Source organism: Argopecten irradians, chromosome 1, assembly GCF_041381155.1.
Source record: "Argopecten irradians isolate NY chromosome 1, Ai_NY, whole genome shotgun sequence".
Lineage (NCBI taxonomy): Eukaryota > Metazoa > Mollusca > Bivalvia > Pectinida > Pectinidae > Argopecten > Argopecten irradians.
The window spans coordinates 50,332,278-50,351,538 of NC_091134.1; the positions used below are offsets into that span (position 1 = coordinate 50,332,278).

The following is a 19,261-nucleotide window of genomic DNA, read 5'->3' on the forward strand; positions in this document are numbered from 1 at the left end:
TGTAGTAACAAAGCATTCAGGATTACATTACAGTCATGTTCATCAACACGTTTACGAGTAGAACACCCCTTTACTGTTATATTCCATCCTAAACCACCTTACTATTCTTTAATACATATCAGTTTTAGGTCCATTTGAAAGAGCCTGTATTTATTTATCTATGTTTGTACCTGTTCTGATTATTCATAATAAATTGCGTTGTAAACATAATGATCTACATGAAACCTAGCAAAACTTGATGTTAATAGATAACACTACCCATATGTGTCGATCTGACAAGTCGAATCTCATGAGTTTGTTGTGCGAAGGAAAATATCACAAGTGATTTTTAGAGTTTTGTACGTTTTAGTCATAACCGCTTCGCTTTACGTGTAGATTTGGGTAATCGTAACAGTTTCCCGAGAACGTAAATTCTCCTTACTGTTTGCCAATCACGCGAAAGTTCATTTAGTCTAAATTGTGCAAATATTATCTGAGTATCTAAACAATTTCACATTTATGTGATGCTGGTCAAACTATAAATTAAGAAATGAATACATTAAAATTCCTGAAACTAAAGTTTTCTCATCTAAAACATAAATTCTGCCATAGTCACACCGTCATTGCTAGTCAAATCACGTCACAATTCATTCATAAAAATAAAAACACAATGATGGAATTCACTCTGACAAAATCATGTGTCATTAGATTTCACTGTGTTTCTTGAAAACAAAGTGTGTGCTATGAGAAGGAAGATGTGCAAGTATTATAAAAAGGACTATGAAACGCTTGCAGTAAAATTTTAATCGCTAGATGATCTCGTCATCGTGGCCGGTTTATGCTACTTGTGCTGTAGTTTCCGTGATTAAATGTGTTCAGTTGGACGCATGGTTAGCAAAAGTTGCAAGATATTGGATAAATTTGTTGCCTATCGGATGAGTAGAGTAATATACAGTTTGTTTGTTAAATCATATTGGCTAGGTTTTATCTGTACTGTACCGCTGGTTAAATTTAGTCGGCGAACCCGTGGACGATGTATTCAGAATTCACGGGAACTACTAGTAATAAGCTATGTTGATAAACACATATGCAACCTACTTAGAAAATATTAGCATGGTATTTTAAGAGTGCATTTTAAATACAGGTGCTGTGTTCTTGATTTTATTTCATGCTTCGACTGAAGAGGGCATTTCCCTAAATTACGTGTTTTGTGTGAAAAAGGAATTCCCCTTAGAAGTAATTCCAGCTAGTAGGGTGATACAAGATCTTGTATCACACATGTGTGTGATACAAACCAACAGAACATACTCAGCGAAATAAGTTTTATCACATAGTTCGCTTGATATCCAGTGATTTCGCCCGTGTAATATTTATCTATTATGGCCTGGTTGAGAGGGGACTATTGCCTCATAGTATTGTCGAGGGATGGAATAGTACTATCCTATCATGAGCAAGACTATGAGGAAATAGTGCCCTCTCAAACAGGCCATAATGGGTTTAGTACATCACCCTCACATGAGACCCGTTTTTATGTCATCGTAACAGAAGCACGTCAAGCGACACCTCGCAACGCTATCTCCATTTCCAAACCACGTTGTTACATTAAAAGTACAACATATGAATTGTTTTAGAAATCTGCGACTCTATAAAACGGGATTCAGCTTCATGAAGATGATTGAACTGTCTTCTGTAGAAAAGCAACAGTTGCTTCCATCCCCGCACACAGCAGCCTGTCCGCCATCTTGACGTCCTGATCGAAGCGCAACGTTATAATAACGTCATGTAATGGTGACGTCACAATACATTCACGTTCAATTTCGAGCCACTTCAATAGTGCCCGCTTGCCCGGGCACTATTGCAAATAGTACCCATGTGTTTAGCCAATCAGAATCCAGCATTCTGTCACGTGATGCACTAATTTTGCATATGTTACTAGTTTAATATGACCTGGAGCGATTTTCATTAGCTAGAAATTCATTGTGACGTCAGACAGAAACAATAAATGACGTTAGGATTACGTGGACGGCGGGACAAAATGGCGGCCTTTGCTGGATGTTCGGAATACATTTGACGTTAAATTCTTAATTATGTAGGTATTTGGAGTTATGTGATATAAAAAGTATCTTAAATTTTTGTTCATTTCATATGAAATTTTATGAAACTCCTCTCGAAGTTTTCATTTTTGCTCTCCGAGGCTCGCAAAAATAAAAGACTCGTTTCATAAAATGTCCTATTAAATGAACACTCATGTCAGATCCTATATGTATCACTACAGTACCATAGCATAGGTAGGGCCTATGTGATAAAATGAAATATTTGACCAATAAATTACAGCTCTGTATAAACCATTATAAAGAGATATTTCTGAAAAGTACGTATTGAATATCCTCAAATTACCCCACTGACACCCCAACATTTTATTGCTTACTGAAGATTGCGATCATGTATTTTCCTTCTCAGAGTAAGGCCAATAACACACATTTCAATCCCTTTTCAGAACAGTTAGGTTCTGGGACGTAACCTTTGGTAAGGAAAAATACCAATACATATAAAACATATTAGTAAAATGATTAATTGTGATATCCGTTATGTTATACGTGATGACATAATTGGTTACAAGAACATGGATCAAACAGCTTGCATATTCTAAGTAAAACCTAACATATCTGTATAACTATAATTATATGGAAAATCCTCTTGAAAACTGCACGAGTTTCCGAATATTGTAAATATCCAAAACAGTATTTTTATAATGCAAAATGTTTGTTATACATGACTAGTTGCACATCCCTATAGCGACTGTGGTTATAAGGCCGTAAATCAAAACATTGATTGATAAAAAGGAAAAAACCCAGATTGTTTTTAAATCATTGTTTATTGTAAATCAAGATGGTATTATTTTATATATCTTACAATATCTAAAAGCAATGTCTTAATGATTTTATATTTGTAGATAGCAGAGATGTGGATTAACTTACAAATACGTTCTTAAGACATAATTATGTATACATGTATATATCATTTCATGCTACAAAACTTAACACTAAAATCATCAAGACAACTAAAACATAAAATATCAACAAAAGTTGATGCTCAAATCAAATGACCCATACATTATAAGTATATCGAAAATCATGTTTCTCTAAAACTGGATTGCTTCTAAAGCATATTCTATTATTTGGCCCCATTAAATGATAGTAAACATATACTTGCGCTTTTCGCGCTGCCTTTGAAGCGCTAATTAATGTACATTGCTAACATCCGTATTTCCGGTATTCAATTACCGAATTGCAATTATCTATATCCGTGATAACAAATAAAAAATATTTTTCGCATTTTCGCCAAAAAATCGACGACATCTAAATAAGTATGTTTAAAGTACTTTATTATGTGTATCAACCTTGATGAGTATTCTAACCCAACTTTTTTTCGTATGCGATTATATTTCGTGCACGTTTCCAGCACATCTACAGTAAAGTTATATAATTCTAAATCGCCACGGAAATAGGTTGATTTACAGTCAACTCTCATTTTTGTTAGTATATAGCTTAACTAGGCTTAATAATTAAGTTAATCTCTTTATAAGATGTAATGGGCACTAGTTATCCAAACATGTCTTCATTGCTTAGAGCAGTCAGCAAAAATGTATTTGTAAATACGTGAAATAATTCCAGTAGGCATAGAAAGTGGCCTTCTCAGAAGGTCTGTTACTATGGAGACATGTTTGTAAGATGAGGACCTATCAATTGTGGTTTTACTTCTGTGGTAGTAATATATGGCATATACTACCTCGTAGTAATAACTCGGTAAGTAAGCATAGACATATTATATATTCATATTCACTTCATGCCTTTAAACATTCAGACATGAAACAATGCAGGATATCGGAGAGATTCATAGAATCTGTCACCCGAGGGTAAGAATCTTAGGTTGTTAAACGCGAGGCTATGTCGATTCGCGAGTGTTTGACAGCTTAAGAATCTTATCCGGAGTGTTGAAATCTCCTGGGTGAATGATTCTTGTTTTCTCTTACCCTATGTGAGCACGTGTAAGGATCTGAGAGCTTGTCTTTACCCTAGGGAGTGTGGTAGAATATCTCACACCGTTTAAATTGCGGATATCCCTGTCCGGGGTAAGAGAAAAGTATATCTATATGTTGACATTTTAGTATAAAGATGATCAGGCCCCGATTTCTCGAAACAAAAATCAACTTAAGTCTGAAATTATTAACATAGGTTACATAATAGAATTACATTTTATATATAATGTAACTTAACTTTTGTCTTAAGTCATCACTTTTGTTCCGAGAAATCGAGGCCAGTACCGTATCTCACTAAAGCATAAAATGTATAACAGCAAATATGTAACACAATTATGTAAATACAAATACATGAATATTGATTATAGGTAACTAGTCTAACAAATGATATTAGCTAGCCTTTTAAAGACTAAAATAAAATCAGGCATATTTTGCACTCAATGTATAAAGCCCCGTCATTGTTTTTGCAACACTTATTTCATTCTATTAATGCAATGTTCTGGGATTCTCATGGACTAGAGAAAATTGTTAGTGGAAGTAGTTTACTAAAACTCCTTAACAAAGTAAAAACGTTAGATACTTTATAAGTATCGGAAAAACATAACAAAACCCAAATAGTCTGATTACGACTAGAATATCTTAATGATGCTGATTGTAAAATTACATGGCCAATAACGAAAGCCAATCAATCAACCAACCAGTATTTACATTACCGATAGAATAGCACAATGTATTCAGATCACAATGTAATGTAGGAATCGAACTTACATATATATAATTATAACAGGTTGTATGCTCTTAGTGAGAGGCATTTTGGAATGAATAGCTGAAAATTTGTATACATTATTCCTATTGATAAACTAGAACATCAAAAAGATAGTTGAATAAAGAACTTAATTGTAGAGACAAAACAAGTGTTTTCCAGAGACCAACTATTAGATAACGTGATATTGAATGCGCATTGGAATCTGAAGGGAAGACGACCTCTGCATATGTAACCAACATTGATGGTTTTATATAAAACGTTCTATTTTTAAAAAGTAATACCGTTATATAACATATATCAAAATCAATATATCATTTTGAAGGAGCATAATTCTTTGGCAAAAACCATGGCTATTGAACGAGTCGTACCAACTAATATATCAATTCTAAAAGAAAACATTAATATGGCATTTCCAGAGCTACTAAGACATTCACATGTTGTGCCATGTCTGATGTTGATTGGCCATTGAAGGGTTATGGATCAAGGACTCCATGGCCGGCACAGACACGGGCGGAAGTGGTGCTATATGTTGGGCGAAATTCAGAGCATATGCGGCATTGTACACCTCCTGGTCATGAGAGGTGGGAGGTGGTAATGAGTGTGGTAAATGATGTGTGGGTGGGTGGGTCAGATGCTGAGTGTGCATGGGTAACGGCGAAAGAGCGGATCCCGGGGACTGGTGTGTAGATTGGGATGTCTGTGGTACGGAGTACACTGTTGATAACGGCAGACTCTGGCCAAGAGGAATCTTCATTGCTACAGAATGGGGCACGGCATGGGGGATGGACAGAGTGGCAGAATGCTGCGAAGTCTGAGGCACAAGGTGAACAGCTGTAAGAGAGACAGGCTGGGGCTCAACAATCGATATCGACGAAGGGGAAGTGAGGCCCGCCTGTGCTGGGACAGAATGCTGATGCGACGAGATTTGCTGGAGTTGCTGCTGGTGACCGACAATCAAAGAATCAGGAGCTGGAACGTGTACTGTCACAGTATGGTTCAGCGAGTCTACCTCAATCTCGGGGTTAGGATAATGTGAATTATGTTTGGACGATGACCCCGTGTGAGTCAACATGTGCTTTTTCAGGTCTTTGCTGAACATGAACGATTTTTCACAAATATGACATGTCTTGGATTTATCTCCTTTGTGGTTTCTAACATGTGTACGAAGATTGCTACTATCAGCAAATGATTTCCCACAGATCTCACAAGCGTATGGTTTCTCGCCTGTGTGAATACGGATGTGACGGTCGTGGTTATGACGCTCGCGAAACACTTTACCACAATATTCACACGTATGTGTCTTGAACGAACACGTGGCAAGTTCCTCTGCACTCATGTGCTGGGCGACCATATGCGTTTTCAAGGAAGACTCCATCTTAAATCCTTTCCCACAATGCTTACACAAGTGTTCAGGGTGTTCCGCATGGACAGATTGGTGATTTCGGAGATGAACAGGGCGGTGAAATCTCTTCCCGCAAGTATGACACATAAACTTTTTGAATGTACTATGGATGATTTTATGATTCCTAAGAGTGTCTTTCAGACGAAACGTAGCGTTGCAGATATTACATTTGTACGGTTTGTCGCCAGTGTGAACACCGGCGTGGTTGGTCATCTGTTTCTGCGTGCGGAACGCCTTTCCACACTGATCACAAATAAACGGCTTCTCGTTCGTATGCGTGAGATAATGAGAGTCTCGATTTCGTCTCTCGAGGAACCCCTTGTCGCATATGTCACACTTGTAGGGTTTCTCAGGCAGATGTATCTTTGCGTGTCGCCTTAGACTTTCCATAGTGTTATATCGTTGTCCACACGTTTTACAGATGTATGTACCTTTCCTGTCGTGAAGCTTCTTGTGGCGGTACAAGGCAACTGGACTTAAGTATTCCTTACCACACATATCACATGCATGGCTCTCTCTGTGGTTATCATGGTTTTTAACGTGGATTCGGTAATTTCGTAGGGCCGTGAACTTCTTTCCACATCGTTCACATGTATACCACGGCCTTCCGGGCTTAGGTTGGCTCTGCAGAGGCTCGAAAGGAGGCTCCTCCTTCTCGATGTTGTGGACGGGTGCAATTTCTTGCTGTTCTGCCTCAGTAGCAACTAATTCCCTGCTCTTGTTCAGAATCTTCATATCATTTTTATGACAATTCTCGTGGCTTTTGAGAGAGTAATACGACCCACAGGTTCTTCCACAAATGCTACATTTATACGATTCTGAACTGCTTTTACCTGGTCCCTTCTCTCCATGGAAAATAATACCGTGAATTTTCAGTCCGCCTTTACTCTTGAACGACTTAAAACAAAGGTCGCACTTGTACGGTTTCTCGTTCGTGTGTCGGACAATATGTTTGGCAAGGTTATCCGAATCACGAAACGCCCTTCCACAAATATCGCATTTATGAGGACGTTCGTCAGAGTGTGTCAACATATGGCGTTTTAAATTAAACCTTGTTTTAAAAGCGGCATCGCACGAATCACAACCGTATTTCTTTCCGCCTTTATTTACGTTCAAGATCTTCCCCAAAGGAAGAGGTATTGGCTTCTTGGTCATATTGAACTTATGGATTCTCTTTTTATGGCGGATCATGCCATCTCTAGTTTTAAATTTCTGCGAACACATGTCACAGTTGAAACCCTTATCTTTGGAATGTGATGCCATGTGTCTATCAAGTTCACTTTTTCGAGCAAAACATTTCTTGCAACGAACACAAGGGTGGCTATTTTTGGAAGCATGGTCTTTAACGTGGCGTGTTAGAGTCAGATAAGTGTCAAACGTCTCCTTGCAGTGAGGACAGATATGAGAGTTCGCTCCCTTGGCTGTGGACAGTTTATCACGTCGAATCTCTCCTGGAAAAAAAAGAAGCAAAAACAAAATTTCATTCATATCATATTTGAATTTAAAAGAAAAATTGAATTTTCGGTCTATACCATATACATATAAGCCAAACCGTTATATATTATTATTTTCGTTTAAATATATATAATAAACGAGCTCGTGTTTTGTAACAGTACGTGTACGTTCAATGTATACATGTATCTGTGCAATGTAAAATGGCATGGTCAGTGAGAAACGCTTTCATGTAATTGGCACTATTGACTTTGGATAACCAAATGAGACCATAATCCGATCACGATAACATACTCTGAATAATAGCTGATCGATATACATTTTAAAGAGAAGGTTTTTAAGATAGCTGATCGATTTACATTTTAAAGAGAAGGTTTTTAAGATAAGTTATTGAGTATGCAGCAAGCAATCAGTAACTTTCTGAAGTCTGTATATTTCCCTATTCTCATCATCCAAATTGGAAAATATTCAGTATGAATATTCTTAAAAAGAAAGAGTGCACATCGATTTGGTTTCATTCTGGCGCATTTTTTCTTATCTTCGCAATTGCTTGTATAAATTGGCTGCATAATTATGAATAGGGGTATATCAGTCCACAAGTTTCTTTAATAACTGTATAATTTCTGTCACTATCTACGACACCTAATGTGTGCGACATATCCTTCAGCGGAATGTCGATCGTGGTTAACGTTGACGTTGCATAGGCTTTATTCGACCAACGCCGATATCGTGAGGGGACGCTATTTGCAAGGACATCCCCATGCATTTTGCATATTGTTTATCTATACTAAATGTACCGCCGACCAGGTTTGCTCTTTGTTTTACTATCTATTGACAGATGGGTCATTTAAGAGTATCATAGTCCAATAAAAGTCAAGAGTACCCGTCAAAATATCACCGACCATTATATTTAAGTCAGCACCTACATGTAACAACGGACCCACATAGGTTTCAAACTTTCTACATTATACCTATAGATGGAGGACTAGTGTTAAAGTGTCTGGACACCTCAATCACTTGACTACCTCTAGACACCCACCTGCGGCAGTTGCCAGATACTGACAGCAGGTTGCTGGTTTACTCCGAGCGCTCTTAACCAAAACCCAAATAATACCGGCCATAATCATATCCAGAGATCGAAATCACGACATTTAAATTTTTTTTTTCGAAGAAAAGTGAAAAAAAATAAGAAATTAGGGTCAGGGATAACAAATTTGAGTCGGTCGGGTAACCCTAAACAGACACATGTTTTTCCCCCTTATACAGACATTGTCAGACTAAAGGAAGTAATTTTGATAGATATACCTACATGCATATAGAATTATCCTAATTACTATACAGTACTATAACGTATATGGGGAATTTAAGGCATTAGTCAGTATTCTATAATTACAGTCGTAAATGCAATCCTGTATAAGAATCATTAGATCTAGATGAAATATACTACCCTTTTGGATATATAAGATAGGAGTATGATAAACTTTTCTCATGATAACAAAACAACAAACAGAAAATAGAGGCATGCATTTATTGGGCATACAATTAAAAACAGATGTTTTTAGCTTATACATGCTTTACATTTTTATAGCTTTTCAAATTCATCACATGATTTTTCTATGTATTTCAAAATCTAATTCAGATACTACTCCAATAATGAATTTTGTAATTATAATAATTACATATTAAGATAATATTAATCGTAGCAAAGAAAACATACATTAATCATTTATACATTTACAAGACATGAAGACATTTTGAAATCAACAAAATTTGCACATTCATCAAACTTTTGAGAGCTACATGTACAAACTTCAGAGCATTTACACTAAAATGTATCGTTAACACCACTTTTCACAACACAACCATATTATATTATGTGTAATCATATTAAGAATAAATTCATGCTTGCTGTCTTAAAAAAGGTTTAAAGGTTTAAATGATTATTCATTTCATTGACAGTACTAAAAAGTAACAAAATCAAAAGTAAAAGTTTAACAATAAAACAACATAATCCCTTCACTTCTTTGAATTCTACAATTGGCATTAACATGAAAATTTATTGCTAGCCAAGAAAAAAAGTAATGCAAAACTTTAAAAAAAACTTTAATTCTGTATATTGGAAACAATATATTAGAAATAGTTGAATTTTGTAAATACCAATATACAATGTTCAATGTACAAGGGGTTTGACTAGATTTTACACTAAAAAAAATGTATAGTATACACAATACATGTATACTATATATGATGTATATTGTCTATGTACATACATTTAATCAGACACTCACATTGCACAGTGACAACATACACATGTACCTAATTGTAATCAGAATATAATCATAGTCTTTATATAGTACCTGTGGAACTAACATATTCATATACATGTACTTACACACATCTATATAGATAACTATTTATCTAATATGGCCTGGTTGAGAGGGCACTATTGCCTCATGGTATTATCAAGGGATGGAATAGTGCCCGAGCTGAAGGCGAGGGCACTATCCCATCACGAGACAATACTATGAGGCAATAGCGCCCTCTCGACCAGGCCATAATGGGTTTAGTACATCATCCTCACATGAGACCTGTTTTCATGTCATCGTAGCAGAAGCACGTCAGGCGACATCTCCCAACGTTATTTTCATTTCCACACCACGTTGTCACATTAAAAGTACAACATATGAATTGTCGCAGAAATCTGTGATTCTATAAAATGGGATTCAGCTTCACGAAGATTTAAAAGTAGATCAATATAGAACATAAATAACTGTCTTTTGTAGAAAAGCAACATTTGCTTCCATCCCCTCACACAACAGCCTGTCCGCCATCTTGGTCGAAGCGCAACGTTATAATTACTCCATGTAACGTTGACGTCACAATACATACACGTTCAATTTCCCGCCACTTCAATAGTGCCCGCTTGCCTGGTCACTATTGCAAATAGTACCCATGTATGTAGCCAATCAGAATCAGGTATACTGTCACATGATGTACTAATTACATATATCAGTATGTCAAAATGAACCTACCATAACAAATAAGTAACTGATATTTCTTTTTCACATCATCATAAAGCCTACAATATGTCATCCACAAATTCAATAAGGAAGATCCCACAATGGAAGAGGATATTTTTGTTATATTCTAGCTGTCCTATAGTCACTTGTGACACTATTATTTTGTGATCGAAAATCATTGACTTTTTACAATGTTTTGCTCACAAACAAATGATGTCATAATAAATATCTATCCACAAGGACAGATAGCACAATATGCAAATACAGAGAATAACATATGGCATTGTTATTGCAATGGAATTTAAACTGTGATATGCATACTCTATATATGCAGTATTTGCATATTACAGAGTTACCTGCCATTTCGGGTAGGTATTGATTGTGACGTCATGTTTTGGCGAAAACCGAGAAAACGATGTGAATTGCACTCACCAAATAATGACGTAAAAATTGATACCTACCCACAGGGGAGCTAACTCTGTAATATATACATGTAGGAAAGACTTCAATAGAACATGAAATGGTATAATACACTGTACATGTAATGATGATGTTACATTATTCAATTATCAACCAAACCTGTGATTAATGTAAAAATTGAAATCCTCCACATAAACTTGGAGATATACTGGTACATATTTATCATAATGATATAGGGTAATGTATTTGATATAAGACTTGAAACACAACTAACCAAAAGAGACAGATTAATGTTATACCTTTCTATATATATCTATTGCCTTTAATTAATACATATTGCATCACAGCACCAGACACCAAATACACTCAATAAAGAAATGTACTAAATAAGTCAATTATTTGGCATTTTCAGTTATGATATTAACTATGCAAGATGTTAAACATGGTAAAAAAACTTTGACTGATGCTTGGTAATAAGCAAATTAACACGAGATATAAACAAATTGGCTGACTAGCAGGTTATGTTATATAGGACTGAGTTCAAATATATCATTCCTTTCAGAGAAACATTGATAAGTCTGTTCTGAAACAAATGACTACATAAAACTAAATCTTCTATAAACATTTGTACTCATTACTCAAGTGCATATAAATGTAGCGTCTCATCACATAGTCATCCAAGTCTGGTGTGTGACAGGGTGAGATTGAGATGGCATGATGGGCTCCATGTGAGACACTGCTACCGGGGGAAGAGGCTGTAGATGCTGCGGGAAACTGAGAGCGGCATAGGCTGTGTTCAACACCTCCTGATCCGCAACAGACATGGCCTGTTGTGGTATTGCCTGGGGGAGGACCTGTGGGTGGGGGAGGGACTGTGGGAGCGACTGTGTGGGGTGGGGCTGTAGGATCGGCTGAGACAAAGGTGGAGCCACCAGTTCCTGGACCACCATCTGGTTCTGTATACCAGGGTTGTGAAGTCTCTCTGAGATTTCCTGATATAATGGCTGTGGATCATTGTCGGAATGAGTCAACATGTGTTTACGAAGGTCCTTGTTAAACATGAATGACTTGTGGCAGATGTCGCAGGACTTAGACTTATCTCCCTTGTGATTTCGAACATGAGTACGCAAGTTGCTGCTGTCAGAAAATGCCTTCCCACACAGCTCACATGCATATGGCTTTTCTCCCGTATGCATTCGCAAATGCCTGTCATGATCTTGGCGTTCACGGAATATTTTTCCACAATATTCACACTTGTGGGTTTTAAAATTACACTGTGCCAACTCCTCAGGCGTCATATGGTGAGCCACCATGTGTGTCTTCAGTGAAGTGGCCATCTTGAACGCCTTTCCACAATGCTGACAGACATGTTCCGGCACATCCATGTGGACAGATTGGTGATTCCTCAAATGAGCCGGGCGGTGAAACCTCTTACCACAAGTATGACACATGAACTTTTTAAAATCGCTATGGACAAGTTTATGATTTCTGAGTGTGTCTCTAAGTCTGAATGTCAGCCCACATGTGTTACACTTGAATGGCCTCTCACCAGTATGTATGCCCTGGTGGTTCTTCATCTGCTGTTGGGTCCTAAACGCCTTCCCACATTGGTCACAGATGAATGGCTTCTCCTTGGTGTGGGTTAGGTAGTGGGAGTCACGGTTCCGTCGCTCGATAAAACCTTTATGACAGACACTGCACTTGAATGGTTTATCCTCCAGATGTGTCTTGGCATGTCTCCACAGACTCTCCATGCTGTTGTACCTCAATCCACATGCTTTACATGTGTATGTACCATCTTTGTCGTGCAGCTTGCGGTGTCTGTACAGTGCTGTAATGTTCAGATATTCCTTTCCACATAAATCACAGGCATGACTCACACGCTGACCGTCATGGTTTTTCATATGGGTCTTGTAATCCCTGTTACAAGTGAACTGCTTGTCGCACTGATCACAACTCAGCAGATTCTTTTTGGCCCTGGTCCTTAAACTCTGTCCATCCTCCTGCTCTGTCCCAATGGTTTCAATCACGAACTGTTCATTCATTGGCTTAGTCATCTCAAGAGAGGAATCTAAATCCACTCCAGATGACAAGTCCTCGGTGGAGACATCCGCATCAGCAGATTCACCATTCATTTCCACAAGTTTTCCAGACTTACTGAGAACTTTCTCATCGTTCTTATGACAGGCTATATGACTCTTTAAAGCGTAGTATGATCCACACACTCGTCCACATATGGCACATTTGAAGCTATCTCCTTCAATCTTACTGAGTCCTTTGTCGCCATGGAACACAATATGGTGTATCTTTAGCCCACCTTTACTTTTAAATTGTTTGTTACAATCCTCACACTTGTACGGTTTGTCAGTACTGTGTCGGACAAGATGTTTGGCAAGATTATCAGCCCCCCGGAAATGCTTCCCACATATTTCACATTCAAATGGACGGGCATTAACATGTACCATCATGTGACGTCGCAAATTGAACCTAGTTTTAAATGATGCATCACAAGTATCACAGTCAAATGTCTTTTGTTTGCATTCAGCTTCTGATTTCTTATCTTTATCTTGATGAATAAATTTCTTATGCTTAGCAACACTCTCTAACGTTTTGAATTTTTTATCGCAAAGGTCACACGGAACATGTCTTTCGTCTGAATGTGAATTTTTGTGTCTTTGTAGCTGACTGGCTGTTGAGAATTCTTTATGACATTGTGGACAACTGAATTGTTTTTCTTTGGACCGTGATGAATGAGTTGGAAGATGTGTTTGCAAGTTTGCCATAGTTTTAAAGTTTTCAGAGCAGTAGCGACAAGTGAACATTTCTCTTGGTTCAGCAACCTCATCATCATGTTCTAATGGCTCTTCATCTGTTTTCTCATCTGGAAAAGGATAAGAACAAAAAATAATGACCAAATAAAGCAAATACAGTTGAATTTTTTTTTTTTTTAATTTTTATGTAAATTTCAGAAAGTTTTAATAGGATTTAACCTGACTTTGAGTTTTAAAGCCAAAAGAAGTTATATAGTTAGCAGAAATTAATTTGTTCATACAAATATGTCAAGTCCTTAGAATGTTAAGGATGTTCATTGCTGTTTCATGCCTGGAAAGAACTATGGTAGACTTCATTTCATTAACATTTTTCATTTTGACAAAAAAGCAAACAAACAAAAATTCATTTTGGATGCAGCATATGAACAATTTTACCAAAACAAAGATTTCTACAATAAAAGGGAGATAACTAGAACCAATGACTTGATTAAACTCACCTGGGTAGATTTTGGCTTTAGATCTTGAAAAATTCTTTCCCGGTCTTCCCAACACTTCGTAAATATCTCGATAAAGGATTTGGCAAAACGTTTTAGTTTATATGAAGCATCCAACATGCATTTTGTAACATTTGGAAAATTGAAATTAATTGATGTGTCTCAAAAACAGTAATGTTGTCTATTAAAAGCATTATTATTTTGGCAATGAACATCCTGGAGTCCCTATATATAACTATCTGCGCAGTACAAACACACTTTGAGAAAATCTTGAGCGGTATATATGTGCATAACAAAATGCAAAACCAGTTTCATAGTTATATTACATATGTCTGTGCATGCATGCAAAAACAATTAATATCAGAATATTTGAACCTTGTTATTGTTATAATATGTTTTTTTCCCTAAAAAAATGTCCAGTACAATTTTGGAGAAAATCCTAGGAATGGATGTAAAATGTACGGATAAACAGACAGACAAACAGAGTTATTCTAATTACTTCGTACTACATATATTGCCCTAATAATCACTGCACATAATCATATGATATATTTGGTTTATGGCTAGTGAATATATCATAACCATGAAATTGGTTAGCCTTCATGGGTTGATATGAATACAAATACCTATATCATTGGATAATAGGAGTGGCAAATCCTTTTTATATGCTGTATTGGCCAGTCTAAGAATACAATCAGTCCATAATATCAGAGACATAATAAGAGCAGTTTCATCTTGTAAGTATACAGACAAGCAGAAGAAAGCACTTCCAACGAGCATTATATGGATGTTGAATCTCCGTTATCATAACAGTTGTGCAAGTAAACTACAACAAGCAAATGAAAATTTGCATGTTAAGTCATTATCTTACTTTTTGCCATATAAATGGCTCCAGAATACATTAATAAATATTGGTAAATACCTTCTCCATTTTTGGTGCTGTCATCTTCTTTCACAGTACCATTGCCATCTGTTTCCTCTACACTTTCTACTTTCACCGTTGATAACTTAAGTTTGAGTTTCTTGAGTGGTGTTTTAGTCTTAGCTTGTTTTTCTGGTTCATCAGATTTTGATACTAGTTCTACGTTGTAATCTTCATCTCTATCATTGTCATCAAAATCTAAAGGATCTACATAATCGTCGTCATCCTTGTCATTGTAACTGTCCTTGTATGTAGCAGGAACTTTCCTCTTTCGTCTGGGACGTTGGGACGTAGCTGGACGGGCGACAGTCGCTCTCGTAACACGCTCAGTTGCTTGGACATCAGAAACATTGTAGTTGTCTAAACGGTGAAAAATAAATATAGTATTAAAATACTTAAAGCTTTAATATAAAGAAGGGGTAAATCATCAATGTTTAGTTTAAAAGCTTACAGAGACAGATTTACAGAGCAAATTATAGACTGGTTTCTACATAGTTTTGTTTCTTGGTTCTTATCTGTTTACAGTACATCCTGATATGCAATCTGAAATATTCCTAACAAATAAGGTTTCAAATAAAATACTGTTTGTTTCCCCTTTCCGACCTACCCACCCAAAACACCTTTACAAAAATATTTTAATATTAGCATTTTCCATACAAAAAATATTTTATCATTTCTGATATTAAATTATTTTGTTTACTTTCAAAATACTTTGATTTGTCTATCATTATATATAGATATATAATATATTCTTTGTTTTGTTTCTATTCTTATGATACATTTTATACTTTTATAACTTTTTTTGGATAGAAAACTAATAATTTTGGTAATTTGTTGACCTACCTACGTACCTAACACTATCTAGTATGGTCAGTAAAGGGAAAACAAACATTTTATTATAGCTGGCCTTAAACCAAGATGTAATAGACTATCAGCACTTAAATTTTTTGAAAGGCCGGACCCCTCTTGATTCATTTCATTTGTTTAATCCATGTATTGGAAGTTTTTTTTTCTTGGGGTGGGGTAGGGGGTGTCTACTACCTTTTGGGGCTTTCCAACTAATTAACTAGACAGAGTCAAGTTTATCATGAAAATAAGTATTCTTTAAGGCTGTTAGCTTACCTTTACAGAATTGTAAGAAACTTTCTGTGATATCTTTGGCATAAAGTACTCCGACACTTGAACCAAAGTGATTCACTTTGCCATCAGATATACTGGTAGTCAATATCAAGGACTCCTCGCCTGCCAACTTCAGCTTGTCACACTGAGGGTAAATAAAACACTAAATCATTAAGTCAAAGTAGTAAATATACAGTTGTTACTCTTATTTGAGAAATATGTTCTGTTAAGTTTAAAGCGTTTGATGCAAAACAATTTTTTTACATGTACTAAATTATAATTATAACGTGGTAAATTATTTTATTAAAAAAATGTTTGTCACAGCATGTCTGTAGAAAGCACAATTCAGTATAATACAAATTTTTAATAATGAATTCAAACTATATTACATTGCAGACAGAAATTGAAATGCCCTAATCAGGACTTTACCAACAACTCAGTACTATATGCAGTCCATTGCCAGAATAACGCTTGTTTCTAATAAGCTGAATTAGTTATAATAATGACACATTCAAAGTTCTTGAAATTGTTTTAATACAGGTTGAAAAGAAACACCTTTGAAAATATCAAGACAATCTCTTTGTTTTCCAATGGATTTCAAACTTTGTCAAGGTTTAAAATTTCAAGTTTTTGTATACATATAACAAAGCTGATTTTACAGTCATATAAAGCACACAAATTGTATAAAGTTTACACAAACTGTATATATGTACAAAACAAGACCTTTTACAAAATTTTGTGTTTTTTGCTAGCAATGGAGACCCCGAGTTGTCTCAAATTTCCAAAGTGGTTCATGACCTGATCAGGTTTCATGTAGGATTCATCCTATATATATATCATATACACACCAGTGCTTCAATATCACTTCTGTAAATATCAGCCATGGTCAGACTATGGGTCCGGCAGTTGAAAAGAGCTGTGATCCAGATCTGTAAATTTAAATGATATATGTACATGTATCTAATAAGCGAACACAAATTATTCCTTCTTAATCTTAAATCCTAGTTAATAGTGAGTCTCACAGAAATAGAAAACACAAATTTGTTATATACAGCACTTATATTATTTAATACACATGTATTCAAAACCTTACATGATATATATGTTCAAGTCCACATACAGTTGTACAGTTGAACTGTATATCTTTGAATAGTAACGGCAAAATCCATATAAAGATGTACAACGTCCCGAAAAGATAGCCAGCCAATGAGATTGCAGCCAAAGCCTCGCTCATGCATATTATATCGGCCACACTGCCAGGACGAATTTTAATTAGCTGCTGTTCAAGGTGTTTGTCATAATGGGGCTTATATCGTCTTAATGATGGCACTTTGTATATATGTGAAGGATGATTTTGAAAGGAAAATTACCGCTCTTTCCAACGGTATAGTAACCGTTTTTATGACGATGTACTAGAAATGTGTTTTTATAGCTACTAAAGGTAGGCGGGTTAGAAATTTTGAGCTGTGAGCTTTCAACCCTTCTCCTATATAGTACCATGTAAAATAATACCTATATGATTTTTATCGTTTTTTGATCTAGACCTCTAAAACGTCTAACAATGGTCTTACTGCACTCTGGTAGGTCCATGAATATATAATCTGTAACTAATTCTCAGATCCCTGTGCTTCTGATTCGTATCAAGTGATGTTCAACATTAGGGCCTTGGGTATTGGAAGCTGGTCTAAAGCGATACAATACATATTGAAAATACACTGAAACAATTATGATACGTATTGACGATATACGAACCTCTTTTTTCAAATTCAGTTGACCATTGTGTTTTGAATATTGTGACGATATTATAAAAAACAATTTTGATAAAAAATTCTATAATCTGGCAAAAACCTACCTACATATCGATATATTGATCTAGCCCTTTTCAACATTAGTGATATTGGATCTATAGACCTGTACAGGTCAGAAAAGCTCGGAGATTTCTGCGCAATTTTAACATTAACATGAGAAAAAGTATCTTACATCTTATCTTGTATCTTACAAATGTACAAAATGTGTAAATTCAAATTAGCAAAATTTCGAAGTGTTCACCATTATTTTGACAATACTGGACTATAGATATGTCATGCATGTACATTTAGTTATTTGTACATAGATGTATATGAATGCTGTCATATTATTTTTACTCTCTGCCTTACTTCAGAAACATATGTTTCTGCCTACATAAATATTTCATTAAATTGTGGAATTACTGTTTAAATATATGATAACTATAAACCAGAAACATATACATGTTAACACATTTCCTTAAAAAAATCATATGGTTTTAAACAGTGCATGTGTCTTTTTACCTTATGAACCTATCTTTTTTTTTTATTTTACTATCATTTTATTTTTTTATAATACGTAGAATCTACATGTATCCCTACACAGTATTACCACGATTATTTTTGTCAATACGCTATGGCTTATTTATTCATTCAGGTTAACTACAGGGTATATTTTATGGTGGTATGAAATACCATAAACACCGGTTTATCGACCTTGAATCATCACTCCAGCAGCTATGTGCGGTCAATAAATACTTGTCTGCGTCGTCCATTGCGGCTCTCATAATGGAGCCTTTACTCAAGGATTTTGACGGCCAAACAACGCCTAAATAAGAGATCTTGAAAATGTATGAACCCTCACACTAGCATGCAGACATGGTATCTACAACTTACCAAATAAGAAAAGAAAATCCTGCAATTGGGAGAACAACAGGCTCGACATTTATCTGACGAGCACCTGCGCCAGCAATATGGCGGCAGTGACTGGTGGGTGGTTCCCTACGGAAAATTGAGCCTAGATAAAAGTTCCGCCCGGATCTAATACATTTATCATTTATGTAATGAAAAATAATATTTACCTGGTTTGTTA

General features: G+C 35.9%; 1 protein-coding gene across 2 annotated transcripts; it reads right to left on the reverse strand.

Annotated features, from left to right (window-relative positions):
- Positions 1–2,841: 2,841 nt before the first annotated feature.
- LOC138331631 (zinc finger protein 665-like) lies at positions 2,842–19,166 on the reverse strand. 2 transcript variants are annotated; one of them, XM_069279361.1, is made up of 5 exons: positions 19,066–19,142; positions 17,233–17,313; positions 16,388–16,529; positions 15,266–15,625; positions 2,842–7,637 (listed from the first exon to the last, which is right to left on the reverse strand). In XM_069279361.1, the coding sequence occupies exons 2-5, from the start codon at positions 17,266–17,268 to the stop codon at positions 5,215–5,217; spliced, it is 2,961 nt and encodes a 986-aa protein (XP_069135462.1). In that variant the 5' UTR covers positions 17,269–17,313; positions 19,066–19,142; the 3' UTR covers positions 2,842–5,214. The 2 variants fall into 2 exon arrangements, with proteins under 2 accessions (XP_069135462.1, XP_069135456.1); XM_069279355.1 differs by lacking the exon at positions 2,842–7,637 and adding an exon at positions 9,148–13,959 and having other exon boundaries at positions 19,066–19,166.
- Positions 19,167–19,261: the final 95 nt, after the last annotated feature.